The sequence below is a fragment of the Oryctolagus cuniculus genome, chromosome 18 (assembly GCF_051225735.1).
Source record: "Oryctolagus cuniculus isolate XC-2025 breed Fujian yellow rabbit chromosome 18, ASM5122573v1, whole genome shotgun sequence".
NCBI classification, from domain to species: Eukaryota; Metazoa; Chordata; class Mammalia; order Lagomorpha; family Leporidae; genus Oryctolagus; species Oryctolagus cuniculus.
The window spans coordinates 3,129,446-3,147,459 of NC_142884.1; the positions used below are offsets into that span (position 1 = coordinate 3,129,446).

Sequence of the window (18,014 nt, forward strand, 5' to 3'; positions counted from 1 at the left end):
ACCAGGCTAATCCTCCGCCTTGCAGCGCCGGCACACCGGGTTCTAATCCCGGTCGGGGCACCGGATTCTGTCCTGGTTGCTCCTCTTCCAGGCCAGCTCTCTGCTGTGGCCAGGGAAGTGCAGTGGAGGATGGCCCAAGTGCTTGGGCCCTGCACCCCATGGGAGACCAGGAGAAGCACCTGGCTCCTGCCATCGAATCAGCGCGGTGTGCCAGCCGCAGCGCGGCGGCCATTGGAGGGTGAACCAACAGCAAAGGAAGACCTTTCTCTCTGTCTCTGTCTCTCTCTCTCACTATCCACTCTGCCTGTCAAAAAAAAAAAATATGCTATGGTTAGGCAGCTGGCTTCGGAGGATGTGGGACTTTTTATTCTGGTCTTCGGATGCGATGGTACTTCAGAGTGTCAGTTCTTGTGCCAGTCCTGTCAGGTGCAACCATGTATTACTAAGCTGATAAAAACTTAAATTGTAGGTCATTTCCAGCTGTTGAAAAGAGTGAACTGATTTACCCTGTTATAGAATAATCCATATTAAGCATCAACTAAACTCATGACATTATTCATCAAAGTCTGGAGACAAAACACCCTTTGATGGGCCGGCGCTGTGGTGTAGCAGGTAAAGCGTTACCTATGATGCCGGCATCCCATATGGGTGCCGGTTCAAGTCCCTGCTGCTCCACTTCCAGTGCACCCCGCCCCCCGCTAATGTACCTGGGAAAGCAGCAGAAGATAGCCCAAGTCCCTGGGAAGCTCCTAGCTCTTGCCTGCCTCAGTCCTGGCTGTTGTGACTATCTGGGGATGGAACCATCAAATGGTATTATTATTTACTGTCACTGTCACTGTTACGGAGTGATGTCCCTCGCTCTGTAACTCTGCCTTAAAAAATACCCTTTGAAAATTGGGCCGGCGCTGCGGCTTACTAGGCTAATCCTCCGCCTTGTGGCGCTGGCACACCGGGTTCTAGTTCCGGTCGGGGCGCCGGATTCTGTCCCAGTTGCCCCTCTTCCAGGACAGCTCTCTGCTGTGGCCTGGGAGTGCAGTGGAGGATGGCCCTGCACCCCATGGGAGACCAGGAGGAAGCACCTGGCTCCTGCCTTTGGATCAGCGTGGTGCGCAGGCCGCAGCGGCCATTGGGGGGTGAACCAACGGAAAAGGATAGACCTTTCTCTCTGTCTCTTTCTCTCTCTCTCTCTCTCACTGTCCACTCTGCCTGTCAAAAAAAAAAAAAAAGAAAAAGAAAATTGGTAGCTCTCTGAATACACAAGCGACCCTCACGTGTCCTCGAATATTTGATTCAGCCACAGAAAATCCCCAAGGAGACTGAAGGCAGATAGGAAAGGGTCTCGTGTGTGGTGCGGCCTGGGGAGGGCCACAGACCGCTGAAGAAGAGCTCCGTGGGACCTGCTTAAAAGCACCGCAAGTTCTGGGGCAGCGTCGAGAACTGGGCTCTGCAACGAGAGGCTCCAAGCGCCTCACGTCCTGTGTCCTAGACTGCGCCCTTGTGTTCTCACACAGATGGATGCTGCTGGCTTTTGTGCAGATCCAATCTCGTTTCAGACCCCCGGCTCCAGCCTGCATGTGGTAACGCGTCCTGGACGCCATGGGCTGCTCGCGGGAGTCTCCTGACAAGCTCTCCTCTGTCACAGAGCAGGCCAGTGTGGCCTTGACCCCTCAAAACTTCAGAGATTTAGTCAATTAGGAGAGTTACAGGGGCTGGCGCTGTGGCGCAGCAGGTTAACACCCTGGCCTGAAGCGCCAGCATCCCATATGGGCGCTGGTTCGAGACCCAGCTGCTCCACTTCTGATCCAGCTCTCTGCAGTGGCCTGGGCAGGCAGTGGAAGATGGCCCAAGTCCTTGGACCTCTGCACCAGCATGGGAGACCCGGAAGAGTCTGCACAGCTCCTGCCATTGCGCCAATTGGGAAGTGAATCAGCAGATGGAAGACCTCTCTCTGTGTAACTCTGACTTTCAAATAAATAAATAAATCTTTTAAAAAAATCACACTCACTAGTCCACAGTCACTTCTTCAATGGGCTTTGTCTCCTCAATCAGGTATTCTCTGTAGATTGTTGATAAAGAAACCCTGAACTGTTCCCTGTCAGCCAGGGGTAGTCCTGCTTATTCATAACAGTCAGAAAATAAAAGAAGCGTCTTGTTACAGTCTTACTCTTCCCCACCGAGCACAGTATGTGATGCATCTCCGCACAGAATTGTTACCGCAGGTGCATCGTGGTGTTGGAGCGGCCACAGGTGACCAGGTGTGAGGTGCAGGATGTGGAATTAGGAGCTGGTAGGTATCTGGGGAGAGGCACAAGGGGCTCAGAACGTATTTAAGTGATTAAAGCCAGCATCTTGATCTCCCACCGGTGTTGCTGGGCCCGCCCATCACTTCATGCCTGTGCCGGTTAACTCCAGTAGCCAGTTGGGCCGGGTTTAGAAAGGCCCAGAGGGTGGGCAGACAGTGTGTGAGTGTTCCCTGAGGGCGTGTCTGGGTGAGCAGTGTGGGGAAGGGGAGCTGCTGAGTCGGCACTTCTTCTGCGGCCGTGAACACGGTAGCCGCGCTTCCTGGGAGCAGAAGCTGCGGTGCTGGTACAGTGGCCCTGGCCCCCGGGTCCTGGCCTGGGCCAACAGTTACACCGCTGGCCTGTCCAGTTCTGAGGCCTGCGACGGGGACTGAGCCACTGGTATACTACGAAGTATCGGCCTCTGTACCGATACTTCACCCACTCTCTCTAAGTCAGTTACCATGCACTCCTTTTAGAAACATTGCAGTGTGGTAAAGTAACCGTTATCTAATCACTGTAGCCCTCCCTAAGCGCCCAGTTCACGTCATTAAATGCATCTGTGGTGCGTAACCATCACCACCATCCCCACACAAGCCTGTGTGTGGTCTTCCCACAATGTCCTGGTGTGTAACTCCAAGAATCCCTGGGCTCTCTGGACTGACAGTGTGTGTCTCTGCTAGTGAGCTGACGGGAGGCTGGCAGCCCTAGGGCCCTCGCTCAGCAGGGGGACGGCCACCCAGAGACCCGGTCAGGAGTAGAGGGTTGAGACTTCTCAGCCCCACGCCCGACCCCCTGGGAAGGCAGACGCTGCGAGTTAAGCTGACCACCAGTGTCCAGGGGTGGAAACAGCCCTGCCTGTGTGATGAAGCCCCCGCCGGCTCAGGGAGCTTCCAGACGGCCAGACCCACGGTGGCTCCTGGAGGGTGGCACAGCCAGAGAGCTCGTGGCAGCCCCGCAAGCCCCTCCAAGCCTCACCCTCCACCTCTGTCTGCTTTGCCACGTCCTCCACAGTGGACGGGCCGCTGTGTCCCCGTGAGCTCTGTGAGCCGCCCTCACAAACTGATCAAACCTGAGGGAGGGGTTGTGGAGGCCCTGACTCGTACCCGCTACATCAGGCACAGAGTAGAACCGCCTGTCTGTCCGTCTCGAGGCCCGAGTCCCCACCCTGTGGGGCCAGACAGCATCTCCCAGGACAAGACTGGATTGGGGGCACTGGCTTGCTGCTGGAGAGAACACCTACACGTTTTCAAGTCACAGAGGAACGTTTGCTTTTCTTGCAGCCACGCCATCAGCATCCCAGGGCCCAACTTTTGGACGGTTTGTCGTGGACTTTAGATCCACAACCGTTAGAACTAATGCCCAATAAATACACAACATCCATGAATAGACCGAAGAACTTCGAAAAGAAAATGGAAATAAAAGATAACTTCATTTTGATTCCAAGTATTCAGCTGCCACAAGCAGCCCCTCTGTGGTTTTTGGTAACAAAGCCAAAGTGCTTTGATTTGCCTCCCTGAACATTCTGGAGCTGTGTCCATGTTAACGTCTGGGTTACCAGTCCTCCCAGTAAGGAGAAGGGAAGAGAAAATTCGCTGACTTTGCGTGTAGGCTGCTCCGAGCATTTCCCCAGCTGGAATTCGGGGGAGGACCCGCCTGCTTTCTGTGGGGAAGACCCTCCTTGCCCGCTCCCCACCGCAGATCAGCACCTGAACCGTCTCCTGGTTTCCACTTAGCAGGGGCCACGTCCTCCGAGCCCATTCCCCGCAGGTGTGTCCCACAGGAAATGGGGAAGGAACAGCCCAGCGCTGCTTCCGGTGGGGCGGGGGCGGAGCGGAGGGTGGGGCGGAGCGGAGCGGTGGGCGGGGCGGTGGGCCGGGCGGGGCGGGGTGGGGCGGGTGGGAGGGCAGTGGGCCCTGCCCCTCGCCTCGGACCCCATCGCCGTGGTTTCATCTGAGAACAGCTCTCAGCTGGGGGTCCCGGGCCTGGGTGCTGGAAACCAGCTGCCCTGCTGCCAGGTGGGCCTGGCCCTGCGCCCCCTCCCGCCTGAGCCGCTGGGCACGGAGGGGACCGTCCACTCTTCAGGTACGTGGCTTCTCAGTGGGCTGGGCGGAGGGGCGGCTGCGGGCTCCTTGCCCCAGAGCGGCCCTATTCCACATCGCGGGGAGTGGGCTCTGCGGAGCGGAACCGCGGCGGTGCCCACAGAGACAGCTCTGCAGCGTGGAGCCCCCGTGCCCACAGACAGCTCTGCAGCGTGGAGCCCCCGTGTCCCAGCGGCTGCCTTCCCTGGGGTGGGACACTGACAACGAACTGCAAGTGCTTGGTCCCTACCTTCAGCGACTTGGGTGCTAGTCCAGAGAGTCTCTGATTATTTTTTATTTTTATTATTTTTTTTTTTTTTGACAGGCAGAGTGGACAGTGAGAGAGAGAGAGAGAGAAAGGTCTTCCTTTGCCATTGGTTCACCCTCCAATGGCCGCCACGGCCGGCGCGCTGCGGCCGGCGCACCGCGCTGATCCGATGGCAGGAGCCAGGTGCTTCTCCTGGTCTCCCATGGGGTGCAGGGCCCAAGCACTTAGGCCATCCTCCACTGCACTCCCGGGCCACAGCAGAGAGCTGGCCTGGAAGAGGGGCAACCGGGACAGAATCCGGCGCCCAGACCGGGACTAGAACCCGGTGTGCCGGCGCCGCAAGGCGGAGGATTAGCCTAGTGAGCCGCGGCGCCGGCCGAGAGTCCCTGATTATTACGGTGCCTTTATTTGAGGTCATTGGAGGGCCCATGCTCCTGGGGACCCTGAGACCCTTGGAGCAGAGTGGCCTGGCCTATTGCCGCCTCAAACTCCTCAGCTCTGCATTGACCTCGCAGTCGGAAGGACACAGCTGACCCGCAGGTCCCGAGGAGTCTGAGGCCATACCCCGATAGGGCTCTCCCTGCAGCTTGTCTCAAACCCCTTGACGTCTGGACCCTGTCCATTGGTGTGTTCTACACGTGGAATGGCCAGCAAATGGAGCTCACTGGCTCGCTGCACACTGAGGAGTAAAGGCGTTCAGGAAAGCACCGTTTTCAAATCCCCGTCACTTGGCCCAGTCCTTGGCCCACCCCAGGCAGCAACCGTGGCCGAACAATTTGGAAGCAGGTGTGTGACCAGGTGTCCATCGTTTTTTATTTTTAAGCATTTGATCCCTAGTGACTGTGCATGTTTAACTGGTACAGTCTGCAGTTTGAAAGCACTGAGTGTCCTCCCTCAAGGGGTCCATGGTTGAAGTGTACACATACCCACAGCGTCTCTACCATTCTCTGAAGGACAGCAGCTCGGGGAGACGGCTCATGGTCTCTCAGAACAGCATCAGGCACCATGGGCAGCCGGGGTTGCTGGTTTTGAATACCAAGGCCCTGGAGCCCCAGCCAAGAGCCACACAGCAGGTGCACCCACCGTTGGCAAAGTTCTTTTTTGTTGTTGTTGTCAGAGAAGATACATTGTATGAAGTCTCTCTCTCTCTTTTTTTTTTTTTTTAACAGGCAGAGTGGGCAGTGAGAGAGAGAGACAGAGAAAGGTCTTCCTTTGCCGTTGGTTCACCCTCCAATGGCCGCCGCGACCGGCGCGCTGTGGCTGGTGCACCGCGCTGATCCGAAGCCAGGAGCCACGTGCTTCCTCCTGGTCTCCCATGGGGTGCAGGGCCCAAGCACTTGGGCCATCCTCCACTGCACTCCCTGGCCACAGCAGAGAGCTGGCCTGGAAGAGGGGCAATCGGGACAGAATCCGGCGCCCTGACCGGGACTAGAACCTGGTGTGCCGGCACTGCAAGGTGGAGGATTAGCCTATTGAGTTGCGGCGCCGGCCAGCAAAGTTCTAATGTAAGGACCCCGTCCTCCCTGCCCCTCCCCCTGGAGAAGGCGGGGTCACTGCCCATGTAATGAGCTTTGTAAAAGGCTGGGAGGTTGGCCGGCTCTGTGGCTCAATAGGCTAATCCTCTGCCTGCGGCGCCAGCACACCAGATTCCATTCCGGTTGCCCCTCTTCCAGGCCAGCTCTCTGCTGTGGCCCAGGAAGGCAGTGGAGGATGGCCTAAGTGCTTGGGCCCTGCACCTGCATGGGAGACCAGGAGGAAGCACCTGGCTTCTGGCTTCTGGCTTTGGATCAGTGCGGTGCGCCGGCCGCAGCAGCCATTGTGGGGTGAACCAACAGAAAAGGATAGACCTTTCTCTCTGTCTCTGTCTCTCTCTCTCACTGTCCACTCTGCCTGTCAAAAAAAAAAAAAAAAAAAAAAAAGGCTGGGAGGTCCCTGGACGTCTGTCCCTCACCTGTCTCTGTGTCTAAGCAGGCAGAGTCGCCTTGTGACTGTGACTAGCGGCTGTGAACCAGCCGCTAGCTGAACGGAGGCTAACTCCCATGGGAAGGAATCTTGGTGGACCTGGGCTACTGATGGAGTCCTAAGTAGGAATTCAGAGAATGTTTTTGTGGGGAGGCAGAAAGAAATGAAGTGCCATGCCGTGGAGTCTGGGTCACTGCGACGGCCAGGGCGTGTGTGGCATCCCGCTGTCCTTCCCGCTCCCTCCTCGGTGTCGGGGAGTGTTGCACCCAGGAAGGAACGGGCATCAGCCAAGGGCGAGCCTGCCAGAGGCTCACACGCAGCTGGTGCTCTGTGTCCCGGCTGCTCCCTGTGCACGGCTCACCACCAACACCACCAGGCAGCTGTGGGAACCAGCAAAGAGTGAGTGGTGTCGGGGGGTTGCAGAGCATCAGTTTTCCCACAAGGGGAGGTCACCTGTTGTCACACTGGATCCTGGATGGGGAATCTGTGAAAGGGAGGCTCTTCTGTGCCAGCCGTGGGCTTGGAACCGCCCTCTGCATGGAACCCGGTGCTGGCTTCCTGCATAAGGGCATTGGAATTCTTTTTTTTTTTTTTTTTTTATTTTTATTTTTGACAGGCAGAGTGGACAGTGAGAGAGAGAGACAGAGAGAAAGGTCTTCCTTTGCCATTGGTTCACCCTCCAATGGCCGCCACAGCTGGCGCGTGGCAGCCGGCGCACCGCACTGATCCGATGGCAGGAGACAGGAGCCAGGTGCTTTTCCTGGTCTCCCATGGGGTGCAGGGCCCAAGCACCTGGGCCATCCTCCACTGCACTCCCGGGCCACAGCAGAGGGCTGGCCTGGAAGAGGGGCAACCGGGACAGAATCCGGCACCCCAACCGGGACTAGAACCCGGTGTGCCGGCGCCGCTAGGCGGAGGATTAGCCTAGTGAGCCACGGCGCCGGCCTGGAATTCTTTTTAAGATTCAGTTGTGGCTGGCGCCGCGGCTCACTAGGCTAATCCTCCGCCTTGCAGCGCCGGCACACCGGGTTCTAGTTCCGGTCGGGGTGCCGGATCCTGTCCCGGTTGCCCCTCCTCCAGGCCAGCTCTGCTGTGGCCAGGGAGTGCAGTGGAGGATGGCCCAAGTGCTTGGGAGAGCCCATGGGAGACCAGGAGAAGCACCTGGCTCCTGACATTGGATCAGCACTGTGCGCCGGCCGTGGCAGCCATTGCGGGGTGAACCAACAGAAAAGAATAGACCTTTCTCTCTGTCTCTCTCTCTCACTGTCCACTCTGCCTGTCAAAAAAAAATTTTTTAAAATACCATATGGACTGTGGGTCGTTGTTGAGTTTCCTGAGCTCCTTATGTCTTCTGGGCATTGATCCTTTATCATCTGCATAGTTTACAAGTATTTTCTCCTATTCTGTCTGCTATCGCTTCACCTGTTAATGTTTCCTTTGCGAACAGGAGCTTGACATAACCCCTTTTGCTGTTGCTGCCTCTGCTTTGGAATGCCCAAAAAGACGACCCAGTTCAAAGCCTCGCAGCATTTCCCCCGTTTTCCTCTAGTAGTTGGATAGTTCCAGGTTTTAAGTTTCGACTTTTTTATCCATTGTGGGTTGATTTTTGTACAGGGTGTAAGGCAGAGGTCTTGTTTCAAATTTCTGCACACAGAAATCCAATTTTCCAAACACCGTTTGTTGAAGAGATGGTTGTTTCTCCAGGAAATCTTTTTGGAATGTTTGCCAAAGATGGGTGCATTTGTTTCTAGGGATTCTCTTCCGATCCATTGTTCTACATGTTTGTTTTTGCCAGCACCAGCTGTTTTGTTTATAATTGTCCTGTAGTATATCTTGAAATTTGGTATTATCTCCAGCTTTTTGTTTAAAATTGCTTTGCTTTGGCTGTTCAAGGTCCATTGTGCCACCGTCTATAGTGCCTGCATTTCATATGGGTGTGGGTTCTAGTCCTGGCTGGTCCACTTCCAATCCAGTTCTCTGCTATGGCCTGGGAAAGCAGTGAAAGATAGCCCAAGTCCTCGGGCCCCCTGCACCCGCATGGGAGACCTGGATGAGGCTCCTGGCTTTGGATCAGCCCAGCTCCAGCCTTTGCAGCCATTTGGGGAGTGAATCAGCAGATGGAAGACCTCTCTCTCTTTCTCTCCCTCTCTGACAGTAACTCTACCTCTCAGATAATAAATAAAATTTTTTTAAAAAAATTGATCTGAAAGTTCCATTTGAACAGAAATATCAACTTCAGTCTCCAGGAAATAATACGTTGAATGAAATAAGCCAGATGACCTGGGAAGGGTGGGAGATCTGAGGATGAGAAGATGCAGAGAGCTGAAGGTGCTGGGCCCTGGCGTTGCCCAGAAGGGTCGGATACATACAGGAAAGGAATGGAAGGACCACGTGCCTGGTGTGAGGAGTGGTTTATGTTACAATCCTGCGCCTATACCCGATTAACATAAAGGGATTTTGCGTTAATCCAATGATACTTAGAATGCTTTAGATTTAATTTTTCCTTTTCAATATAATCATGTTCCTGTTTCCTAGACTGACTTCTATTTTCTGCTGTAGTGTTGTACCATACATGCACCAAGCGTAAGAGTTCCTAACTTCGTTAGGAGCACACAACAGTGTCAGAGGGACAGCACTACGGCGTAGCAGCTAAAGCCACTGCCTGTGACGCCAGCTGCCCACAGTGGCACAGGTTCAAGTCCCAGCTGTTCTACTTCCAATCCAGCTCCATGGTCATGGCCCAGGGAGGCAGCAGAGGATGGCCCAAGTGCTTGGCCCCCTGCACCCATGTGGGAGACCTGGAAGAAGCTTCTGGCTCCTCGCTTCAGCCTGGCCGTTTTGGCCATTTGGGGAGTGAACCTGCAGACGGAAGATCCCTCTCCCTCCCTCCCTATAACTCTCCCTTTCAAATAAATAAAATAGATCTTTTTAAATGATCATAAAACCCCAGCATTGGGTCTACATTTCAATAATAATTTCCTAGCGAAGGCTTGGTAGACAACGTTTATTTATCTTGGCCAGGATAAGTCAGTGAATTAGAAGTCTGGACTCGTCACGGGATGACACGCAGGAAGGCTTTGTCACCGCGGGCAATGTCTGCCGGAGCAAAGAATGGGCGCAGAGGCTCTTGGACAGAGATTTTGCTGAACGTGAAGAGATGGGCTCCGTCGGCCACGTTACAGAAGGAAACCATCCCAGTATCCAGGTCCACAAAAACCCCCACTCGGGTTAACCTGGGCTCCAGAAACAGGTGAGTCAAAGGCACGGTGCTGGCACAGAACACGTCGTCGTCTCTCACACTCAGGGTCCAGAAGCCGTGTTCTGAAGACAGCTCTACGGGCCCCTTGCGGTTAGCCAACTCTCTGCAGACCCCCACGTCCCATTCTCTGCTGCTGCCCACGTCCACCTCCCAGTAATGGCGTCCAGAAGTGAACCCCGGGGAGCCCAGGACGCACAATGCGTAGTCGAATCTCTCGGGACGCTCCCTCCGAGTCAGTGGGGAGAACCCACAGTGGACGGTCTTCCGGTTCTTAGAGACGACCAGGCAGTTGTGGGCTGTGTCCTCGTCCAAGGTCACATCCACTGCGGAGAGGAAAACCGGAAGTTCAGCCGACGCGTTCTACACTCTTCACAACGCACCCCTCCCCCTCGGCTTCTCTGCCCTGAGCATCTCCCCAGGGAAGCCTCCCGGGCCCTCGCTGCATCCCATCTCATACAGAGAATGAGGAGCTGTGGCTGCTGCAAGTCTGATTCCCACAGGCTGCTTCTTGCTTTAAATTATTGGATCACTTAAAGATTTTTCTCTTGAAGCACAAAACAGGAAGACTGTTTACTTTCAAGATTATGACACATCACAATTCTGAGAGGATACAGGCATCCGCTCAATGGAATGATGAAGCGTTCCTGGGTGCAGATCAGTGGTGGACGTCCCAGTTTGCTTCCACTTTGTCCCCTTGCCCTTGCGTCCTGTTGCCTAGGGAGTCACAGGGCAGGGTTTGCTCTCCTGTGCTATAAAAAGATGGAGAGAGACTGCAGAAGTCCAGGGGTGAGGTGAGCTCTGGGAAACTCAGAGGGAAGGACGCCCCGGCCCGGGTGCAGGTGCGTTGGGCGTCAGGGCAGCCGCTGCTCCAGAGCTGGCACGAGGCAGTGCTGAGGGGCAGGTGACCTGCAGGAGAGTGGCTGTGGCGTGTGGCGCCATCTCCAACCAGCCCAGCTGTCAGGGCGGGGGCGTGGGGTGCTCTGTGGCACGTGCCCGTGTCTGGAGCCCGTGGGCACCTCTACAAGGAATCTCGGGGCCAGTGCCTTTCCTCGGCTCCCTGGTGACTCGGCTCAGAGGCCACACTCAGTCTTCCTACAGAGCTGACAAGCCAGAAGGCATCTGGACAGAGTCGCCATTCCAACCCAGGTGCTATGGAACAGACGCGTCTCTCCCCACTGACACTGCAGAGTGAACGCCCAGCAGAGCACGCCTGGCCCCGATTCCATGACCAGGTCAGGGAGCAGTGAGCCAGGACACTCCGGGGGCCTGGTTCAGGAACCCGGCCGTCTGGTCTGGGTCCTGACCACGCTGCACCTGTGCAGCTCAGCTCGCGGGTAACTCAGTGCGATACAGACTCAGGCACTGCGTCTCCTGTTCTGGCTCAGAGAGGCACGTGCACACCTCGGGGCTAAGGCCTGGAACCTGGACCGGGCCACAGGAGCTGACCACAGACAGCCCCGGGCAGCTGCCCCAGCCTTGCCCCGCTCACTATGGTCAGCGTGTCTGGGGCTTCCCACACAGCGGGTTCCCGGGTCGCGACAGCTGCCAGCTGTCACTGCTGTGTGTGGCTCACGAACCAGCAGCACTGGCGACTGAAGGTCAGAAATCCAGTTTCTCAGGAAAGCCGGGGGCCACAGCACCGGGGTCTGCATGTATAGACCCTCAAGGTTGTGCATCTGTGTCATTTCAAAATGGAATGTAAACACAAAGGGGAATCATGGAAAAGTGATTTAACATTTTACGTAAGAATATTCTTAGATCTAAAATCTCATTTTCATGTAGCTCAAAAAATGACTACTGACTAAGTGCCATTGGCTCTGACATTTGGTATAAGAGTCTAGTACATGGCTTAAATGGTCTACTTTTTTCTGAGCTAGAAATATTTTAAATTTCATTTTCTTTTCTTAAAGTTATACAAATTTCATGTATTTTGTGTACACGGATTTAGGAAAATAGTGCGGCTTCTCACCCTATCCTTCTTTCTCCTCACTCTGCTACTCCCACTCTGAATTTTTACAAAGATCCATTTCCAGCCTCCTTTATAGTCATAAGACTAGCCCTACACAAAGTAAAGAGTTCAACAAATAGGATTTCAAAAGAACAGGACACAAAACACTGTTCCTCAACAGGAGAGACGACCTTTCTCGGTGGTTGTTTCCATTCTCAGTTGAGAACAGTTGCTTCTGTAGGAGGTATAAGAAGTTCAGGCACAGAGTCTCCCTTGACCACAGGGGTCGCGCACTGCCTTTGCGGAGCCCTGCGTGGCTCCGATGGCAGAGACTTACCTTGGAACTTGAGCATCCTGGGGTTCATGTACAGCACGGCGCTCAGATGGGGCTCCAGCTCCTTGACGGCGTCCACCAGGTCCCTCAGCTGGAACGCAGACTTGATGTCCTGCTTCCGAGAGACCACAGAGCAGCCAGGGCACAGGAGACCCTCCCCGTCGGGCTCCCTCTGCAGGGAGTCGGTGCAGCGCAGGCAGCAGGTGTAACCACACTTCAGATACACGGGTTTTTGGAGGTGACCGGAGCAGATAGGACATCTACATTTCTCTTTAAAGTGTTCAGCCATGGCCACTGCCTAGGGAAGACAGGTGTGTTAGCGTCCAAGTTGAGTGACTAAGAGATGGCGTGGGCCTAATGCTCGCAATCACTTGTACCAGGTATTGAAGACACCACCTAAGCACAGATCAACAGCTCACAGCCCCAGACTCCCGATTTTTTTTTAAAAGACGTCGGTGTGCATATGGCTTTGAGATACAGCGGTACAAGGCCATGGGACTGGGCTGTCCAATATGGCTCTAGTACAGAGGATCTGAAATGTGGCTTCTGAGTGGAGATGTGATCTGAGTGTAGAGTGCGCTCAATTTGAAGATTTAAGGCGAAAAATAACCGTCTCCCTTACAGCATTTAAAAATGGATTACTGCTGAAATGACTGTTCTTTAAACTGACTCGTTTCACTTTAGGTGGCTGCTACAGACACTGATAATTACACACGTGGGTCACCCTGTGTTCCTGTTGCCCAGCACTGGTCTAGATTCAGGGACCCTGAATCACCCCAGCTGTTGAACTTGGACGTGGGGAGAGCCCAGGCATGATGGGACGCTGAGACAAAGGCAACAGAAGCAAGTGGGGCCGCGTGAAACTGCAAAGCGTGTGCAGGGCAGGCACTGGGTGCCCTCCTCCCATGGAGGAGTCCCTAGATGGGAGCCCTGGCTCCTCCCCTTCCGATCCAGCTTCCAAAGGCAGTACCTGGGGGACAGCAGATGGTGGCTCAAGGACTTAGATCCTCGGCACTCACATAGGAGACCCAGGGGTAATGCAGGCACCTGGCTTCACAGTGGCCCAGCCCTGGCTACCGCAGGGATTTGCAGAATGAGCCAGTGGATGGAAGCGCTCTCTCCTCCCCTCCTTCCCTCCCTTGCTCCTTCTCCCTCTCTACCTTTCAGGAGAATGAGAATAAATAAAACTACAAAGAAACTGCGCAGCCGAAGAACCAACAACGAAAAGGCAACCTTTGGAATGGGAGAAAGTAATTGTAAAGAATTTGTCTAATAAGATGTTGATATCCAAACACCATAATAAAAGGGACTCATAAAACTCAATAGGGCCGGTGCCACGGCTCACTAGGCTAATCCTCTGCCTTGCGGCGCCGGCACACCGGGTTCTAGTCCCGGTCGGGGTGCCGGATTCTGTCCCAGTTGCCCCTCTTCCAGGCCAGCTCTCTGCTGTGGCCAGGGAGTGCAGTGGAGGATGGCCCAAGTGCTTGGGTCCTGCACCCCATGGGAGACCAGGAGAAGCACCTGGCTCCTGCCATTGGATCAGTGCGGTGTGCTGGCTGCAGTGCGCCGGCTGTGGCGGCCATTGGAGGGTGAACCAACGGCAAAGGAAGACCTTTCTCTGTCTCTCTCACTGTCCACTCTGCCTGTCAAAAAAAAAAAAAAACCACCTCAATAGCAAAAACATCTACTTCACTTTTAAAAATGGGCGAAGGACATGCATAGGTATCCCTGAGGAACACACACACATGGCCACATTCTTGAGACGGGGCTCAGTTCCACTCCTCCCCAGGGACAAGCAAACCAGACCCACAGTGAAACATCAGCTCGTACCTGTCGGGTGCTGGTGTCAACAAGGTGAACGGTCAGAGGCGCTGGTGTGGATGCGGGGAGACGGGGACCCTCGTGTGCTGTCGATAGAAACACAAATGGTACCGCACCGTGCAGAGAACGGGTTGGAGGATCCCCAAAAGTTAACAGCTCTGCCCTCTGACCCCAGCTCTGCACACAGGGAGAAGCCAAGGCGGCGTCTGGATGAGACGGCCGCCCTCCCTCCCACGTTGCAGGCAGCACTGTATGGCAAGACGTGGAGACAGCCCATGTCCGTGGCGGTAGAAGGGGCCCTGTAACTGTGCCGTGTGCGCACACATGCGTGTTACGTGCCCATGCAAATGGCCTGCGTGAAGGAGCAGCAGTCTCCCCAAACCGGGCGAAGTCTTGCATTTGCAACACAGAGGATGAACCTCGGGGGCTCTGCGAGGTCAGGTGAGCAGGCAAAGACAAGCCCAAGGTCTCACGCCAGGAACGGGGCAGGGTGGGGAACACCACAACTAGCAGATCAGCAAACGAAGCACTGCCCGCGGTGCCCCCTCCCACCTCGCAGCAGCAGCGCTGGTCCCACTGCTCCACCTCTGAGCCGGCTCCCGGACAGCGAGCCTGGGAAGGCAGCACAAGGCAGTCCAGTCCTGGGGCCTCCACCACCCGTGTGCAAGACCTGGATGGAGGTGCAGTCCCCTGTCTGGGCCTGGGCCATTGTGGCCATTAGGGGAGTGAACCAGTGGATGAAAGATCTCTCTTCTCCCTTCTCCCTCTGTCACTCTGCCTTTCAAATTATATATAACTTTTTTATTTTATTTATTTGAAAGAGTTACAGAAAGAGGTAGAGACAGAGAGGTCTTTCATCCACTGGTTCACTCCCCTAATGGCCACAATGGCCAGAGCTGAGCTGATCCAAAGCCAGGAGCTTCTCCCGGTCTCACATGCGAGCGCATGGGCCATCTTCTACTTCTTTCCCAGGCCACAGCAGAGAGCAGATCTGAAGAGGAGTAGCCGGGACTAGAACCGGCGCCCACATGGGATGCTGGTGCTTCAGGCCAGGGCTTTAACCCACTGCGCCACAGCACCGGTCCCTGTATATACATTTTAAACCCATAGCAGGGGCCAGTGCTACAGCGTAGAAAGTAAAACTGCTGCCTGCAGTGCCCGCTGCCATATGGGCGCCAGTTCGAGTCCTGGCTGTTCCACCTCTGACGCAGCTCTTGGGTCCCTGCACCCATGAGGGAGGCCCAGAAGAAGCTCCTGGCTCCTGGCTTTCGTTCGGCACAGCTGTGGCCATTTGGGGAGTGAACCAGCAGATGGAAGATGGAGATCTCTCCCTCCCTCTCTGCAACTGCCTTTCAAATAAGATAAATATTAGAAAAATATATATATATATATAGCAGAACCTGAATAAATCAGTGACTAAACACATCACATAAAGTCTGCAAGGTTTGGGTCCCGTTTAAGAGAACAAAGAGGATCAATTCTCCAGTATTGAGGATTAAAGAGCTGAGTTCTATGTGCTCGCTCTCCCGCATCTGCCTTCGGTGCCAGTTTGAGAAATAAAAAGAAATCCCCTACGGTTGCACTCACCTGGCCCCGCTCAGCTCTCTCTGCCTCCAGCGCGTCCCGGACAGCACAGCCACGCTCTGCTCTACTCCAAGTTGGCCTCCCAGGCAGGGCCTTTTATTGGAGAGGCCTCCCCTCCCCTTCCGCCACACCCTGCAGCCTCCCTAATCCAATCAGACTTCATTCAAATCCAGTGTGAGTCATTTTGCTGTTGGCCTAAGAGTTTTTCTTTCTTTCTTTCTTTCTTTCTTTCTTTCTTTCTTTCTTTCTTTCTTTCTTTCTTTCTTTCTTTCTTTCTTTCTTTCTTTTTTTTTTTTTTTTTTTGACAGGCAGAATTAGAGAAAGGTCTTCCTTCCGATGGTTCACCCCCAAAATGGCCACCACCACCGGTGCAGCGCCGATCCGAAGCCAGGAGCCAGGCACCTCCTCCTGGTCTCCCATGCGGGTGCAGGGCCCAAGGACCTGGGCCATCCTCCACTGCCTTTCCGGGCCACAGCAGAGAGCTGGCCTGGAAGAGGAGCAACCGGGACAGAACCGGCGCCCCAAACGGGACTAGAACCCGGGGTACTGGTGCCACAGGCAGAGGATTAGCCTAGTGAGTCATGGTGCTGGGCAAGCCTAAGATTTTTATACCAAAAAGGGAAATGAGTGTATCTTCAGAGTGTCATTTCTTTATTTTGATTTATTTCTATTTATTTAGTTATATTTATTGATTGATTTGAAAAGCAGGGTTACAGAGAGAGGGAGTTTTTCCATTTGCTGGTTCATCCTCCAAATGGCTGCAACAGCTGAGGCTGGGCCAGGCTAAAGAGCCAGGGGCTCCTTCTGGGTCCCCCACGGGGATGCAGGGCCCCAAGCACTTGGACCATCTTCTGCTGCTTTTCCTAGGAGCGTTCGTGGGGAGCTGGATTAGAAGTGGAGCAGCCAGCACTCAGACCGGCACCCATATGGGAAGCCGGCCCCACAGGCAGAGGCTTAAACCGCATCCGTGTCCACGTCCATCCACAATCACACCCAGCCATGGCCCCCAGTTGCTCATCTGGGTTTACAAACAAAAGTGGCCCAGAGCCAAACAGAGCCAAGCAGAGTGTTGTGGGCAGCTGGCCAGGCAGGTGGATCTGTCGGTTACCATGACACCATTACTGTCAAGGAAGAGATGGGGGCACAGATACAAGGGGCAAGTGCAGAAGGCATAGGAATATGGGAAACTCTTTCTTCCAAATTCCTGCCCTCAACAGATATGTCTGTTGTTCTACCTCTAAAGTAAATGGATAAATAAGTAAGTAAAGTACCAGGACGCGTTATTGATCCCTCTGAAATGAGTAGGGCTCATTTCGAATACTTCTTGGTGGTGAAATTCAAACTTCGCACTTAAACCGAGCAGAGTATACCACCACCACCACCACCATCATCATCACCTCCATCGTCGTCACCATCGCTATGAAGGGTTAATATTAAAGAAGTCCAGGTCCTGTCCCTCTAGGGACTTCTCTCTAAAGACTAACTTGGCAGCCTGGGGCTGTAAGTGCTGTTTCCCTTGCAGGAAAAACAAGCCCTGTTTTGGCTCAAGATGCGGATCAAGGACAGGTGTTCCTTCAGCCCCTGGAGGAAAGCACGCCCTAAGAGGTCGCGCAAGGACTCCTGCGTGAGGGCCGCCTGGGCTCAGGGTATCTAAGGGAACTAGGGAGGCAGGGACTTTGTAACCTCACCAGCCAGGACCTCCCCGTTCCCCAGCTGTGAAATTTTGGGAGCTGGTGTTACCGCGATGTGGCGTTGTTTTCTTCTGAACTTTGTTTGATCAAAATAAATTCCCGATTGTTCAATCCCTGTGTTGAGAGTGTCTTGTTGCCTGCAGGTTTATCTCTGCTGAATTCTTCAGCCACACCTCTCTAGTACTACACACCATAACCACCCACAGTCCTTCACCACCACCACCACCACCACCACCGTCTCCATCACCATGTCTGCCATCACTATCACCATTGCCATTACCATCACCACCATCATCACTAGCACCGTAGTTTCCACAACTACCTCCACCCTGGCCATCATCCCATCCGTTTCTCACAGGAGCATGAAGTGACGTCCAGAGGCTTGACCACAGATGAGCTGGCCTGAAGCCAGGTGCTCCAACTCGATTCCTTAATGACCTTCAGCCTCCTATCACACACCTGGGGGCAGCTAGCAGGACATTTTTTTAAGCGGTCAAGACACAAATCCTCTAATGTGTGAGCTGTGGCCCAGCACTGAGTGGGAGGGAGAAAGTCAAGTTGGAATACTGATGGACCGTGTCTGTGTTTTATGGTGACCCGGATCTTGGAGTGGAAAGTTTCATTACGTCTCTCTGCTCCGTCTCAGTCGCTAAAACTAAGCCACACCTGCTCACTGACCCAACACTCGTGTCTCTAACCCTCAGTCTCCACGGGGAGGCGGTGCAGTGGAGCAGTGAGAATTTGAGTGGCCACGTGGGAATGTGCTCGGCTCCATTGTCCATCCTGA

The 18,014-nt window shown here is 54.4% G+C and overlaps 1 protein-coding gene across 9 annotated transcripts; it reads right to left on the reverse strand.

The window, feature by feature from the left end:
- Positions 1–9,577: 9,577 nt before the first annotated feature.
- On the reverse strand, positions 9,578–15,696 carry RFPL4AL1 (ret finger protein like 4A like 1). Of its 9 annotated transcripts, XM_089320551.1 has the most exons (6): positions 15,540–15,629; positions 14,505–14,564; positions 13,962–14,038; positions 13,653–13,774; positions 12,135–12,429; positions 9,578–10,172 (listed from the first exon to the last, which is right to left on the reverse strand). In XM_089320551.1, exons 5-6 carry the CDS (start codon positions 12,418–12,420, stop codon positions 9,643–9,645), a joined length of 816 nt encoding a protein of 271 aa, XP_089176677.1. In that variant the 5' UTR covers positions 12,421–12,429; positions 13,653–13,774; positions 13,962–14,038; positions 14,505–14,564; positions 15,540–15,629; the 3' UTR covers positions 9,578–9,642. The 9 variants fall into 9 exon arrangements, with proteins under 9 accessions (XP_089176677.1, XP_089176674.1, XP_089176678.1 ...); XM_089320548.1 differs by lacking the exon at positions 14,505–14,564 and having other exon boundaries at positions 15,540–15,696; XM_089320552.1 differs by lacking the exon at positions 13,653–13,774 and having other exon boundaries at positions 12,135–12,425.
- Between the last annotated feature and the right edge of the window lie 2,318 nt (positions 15,697–18,014).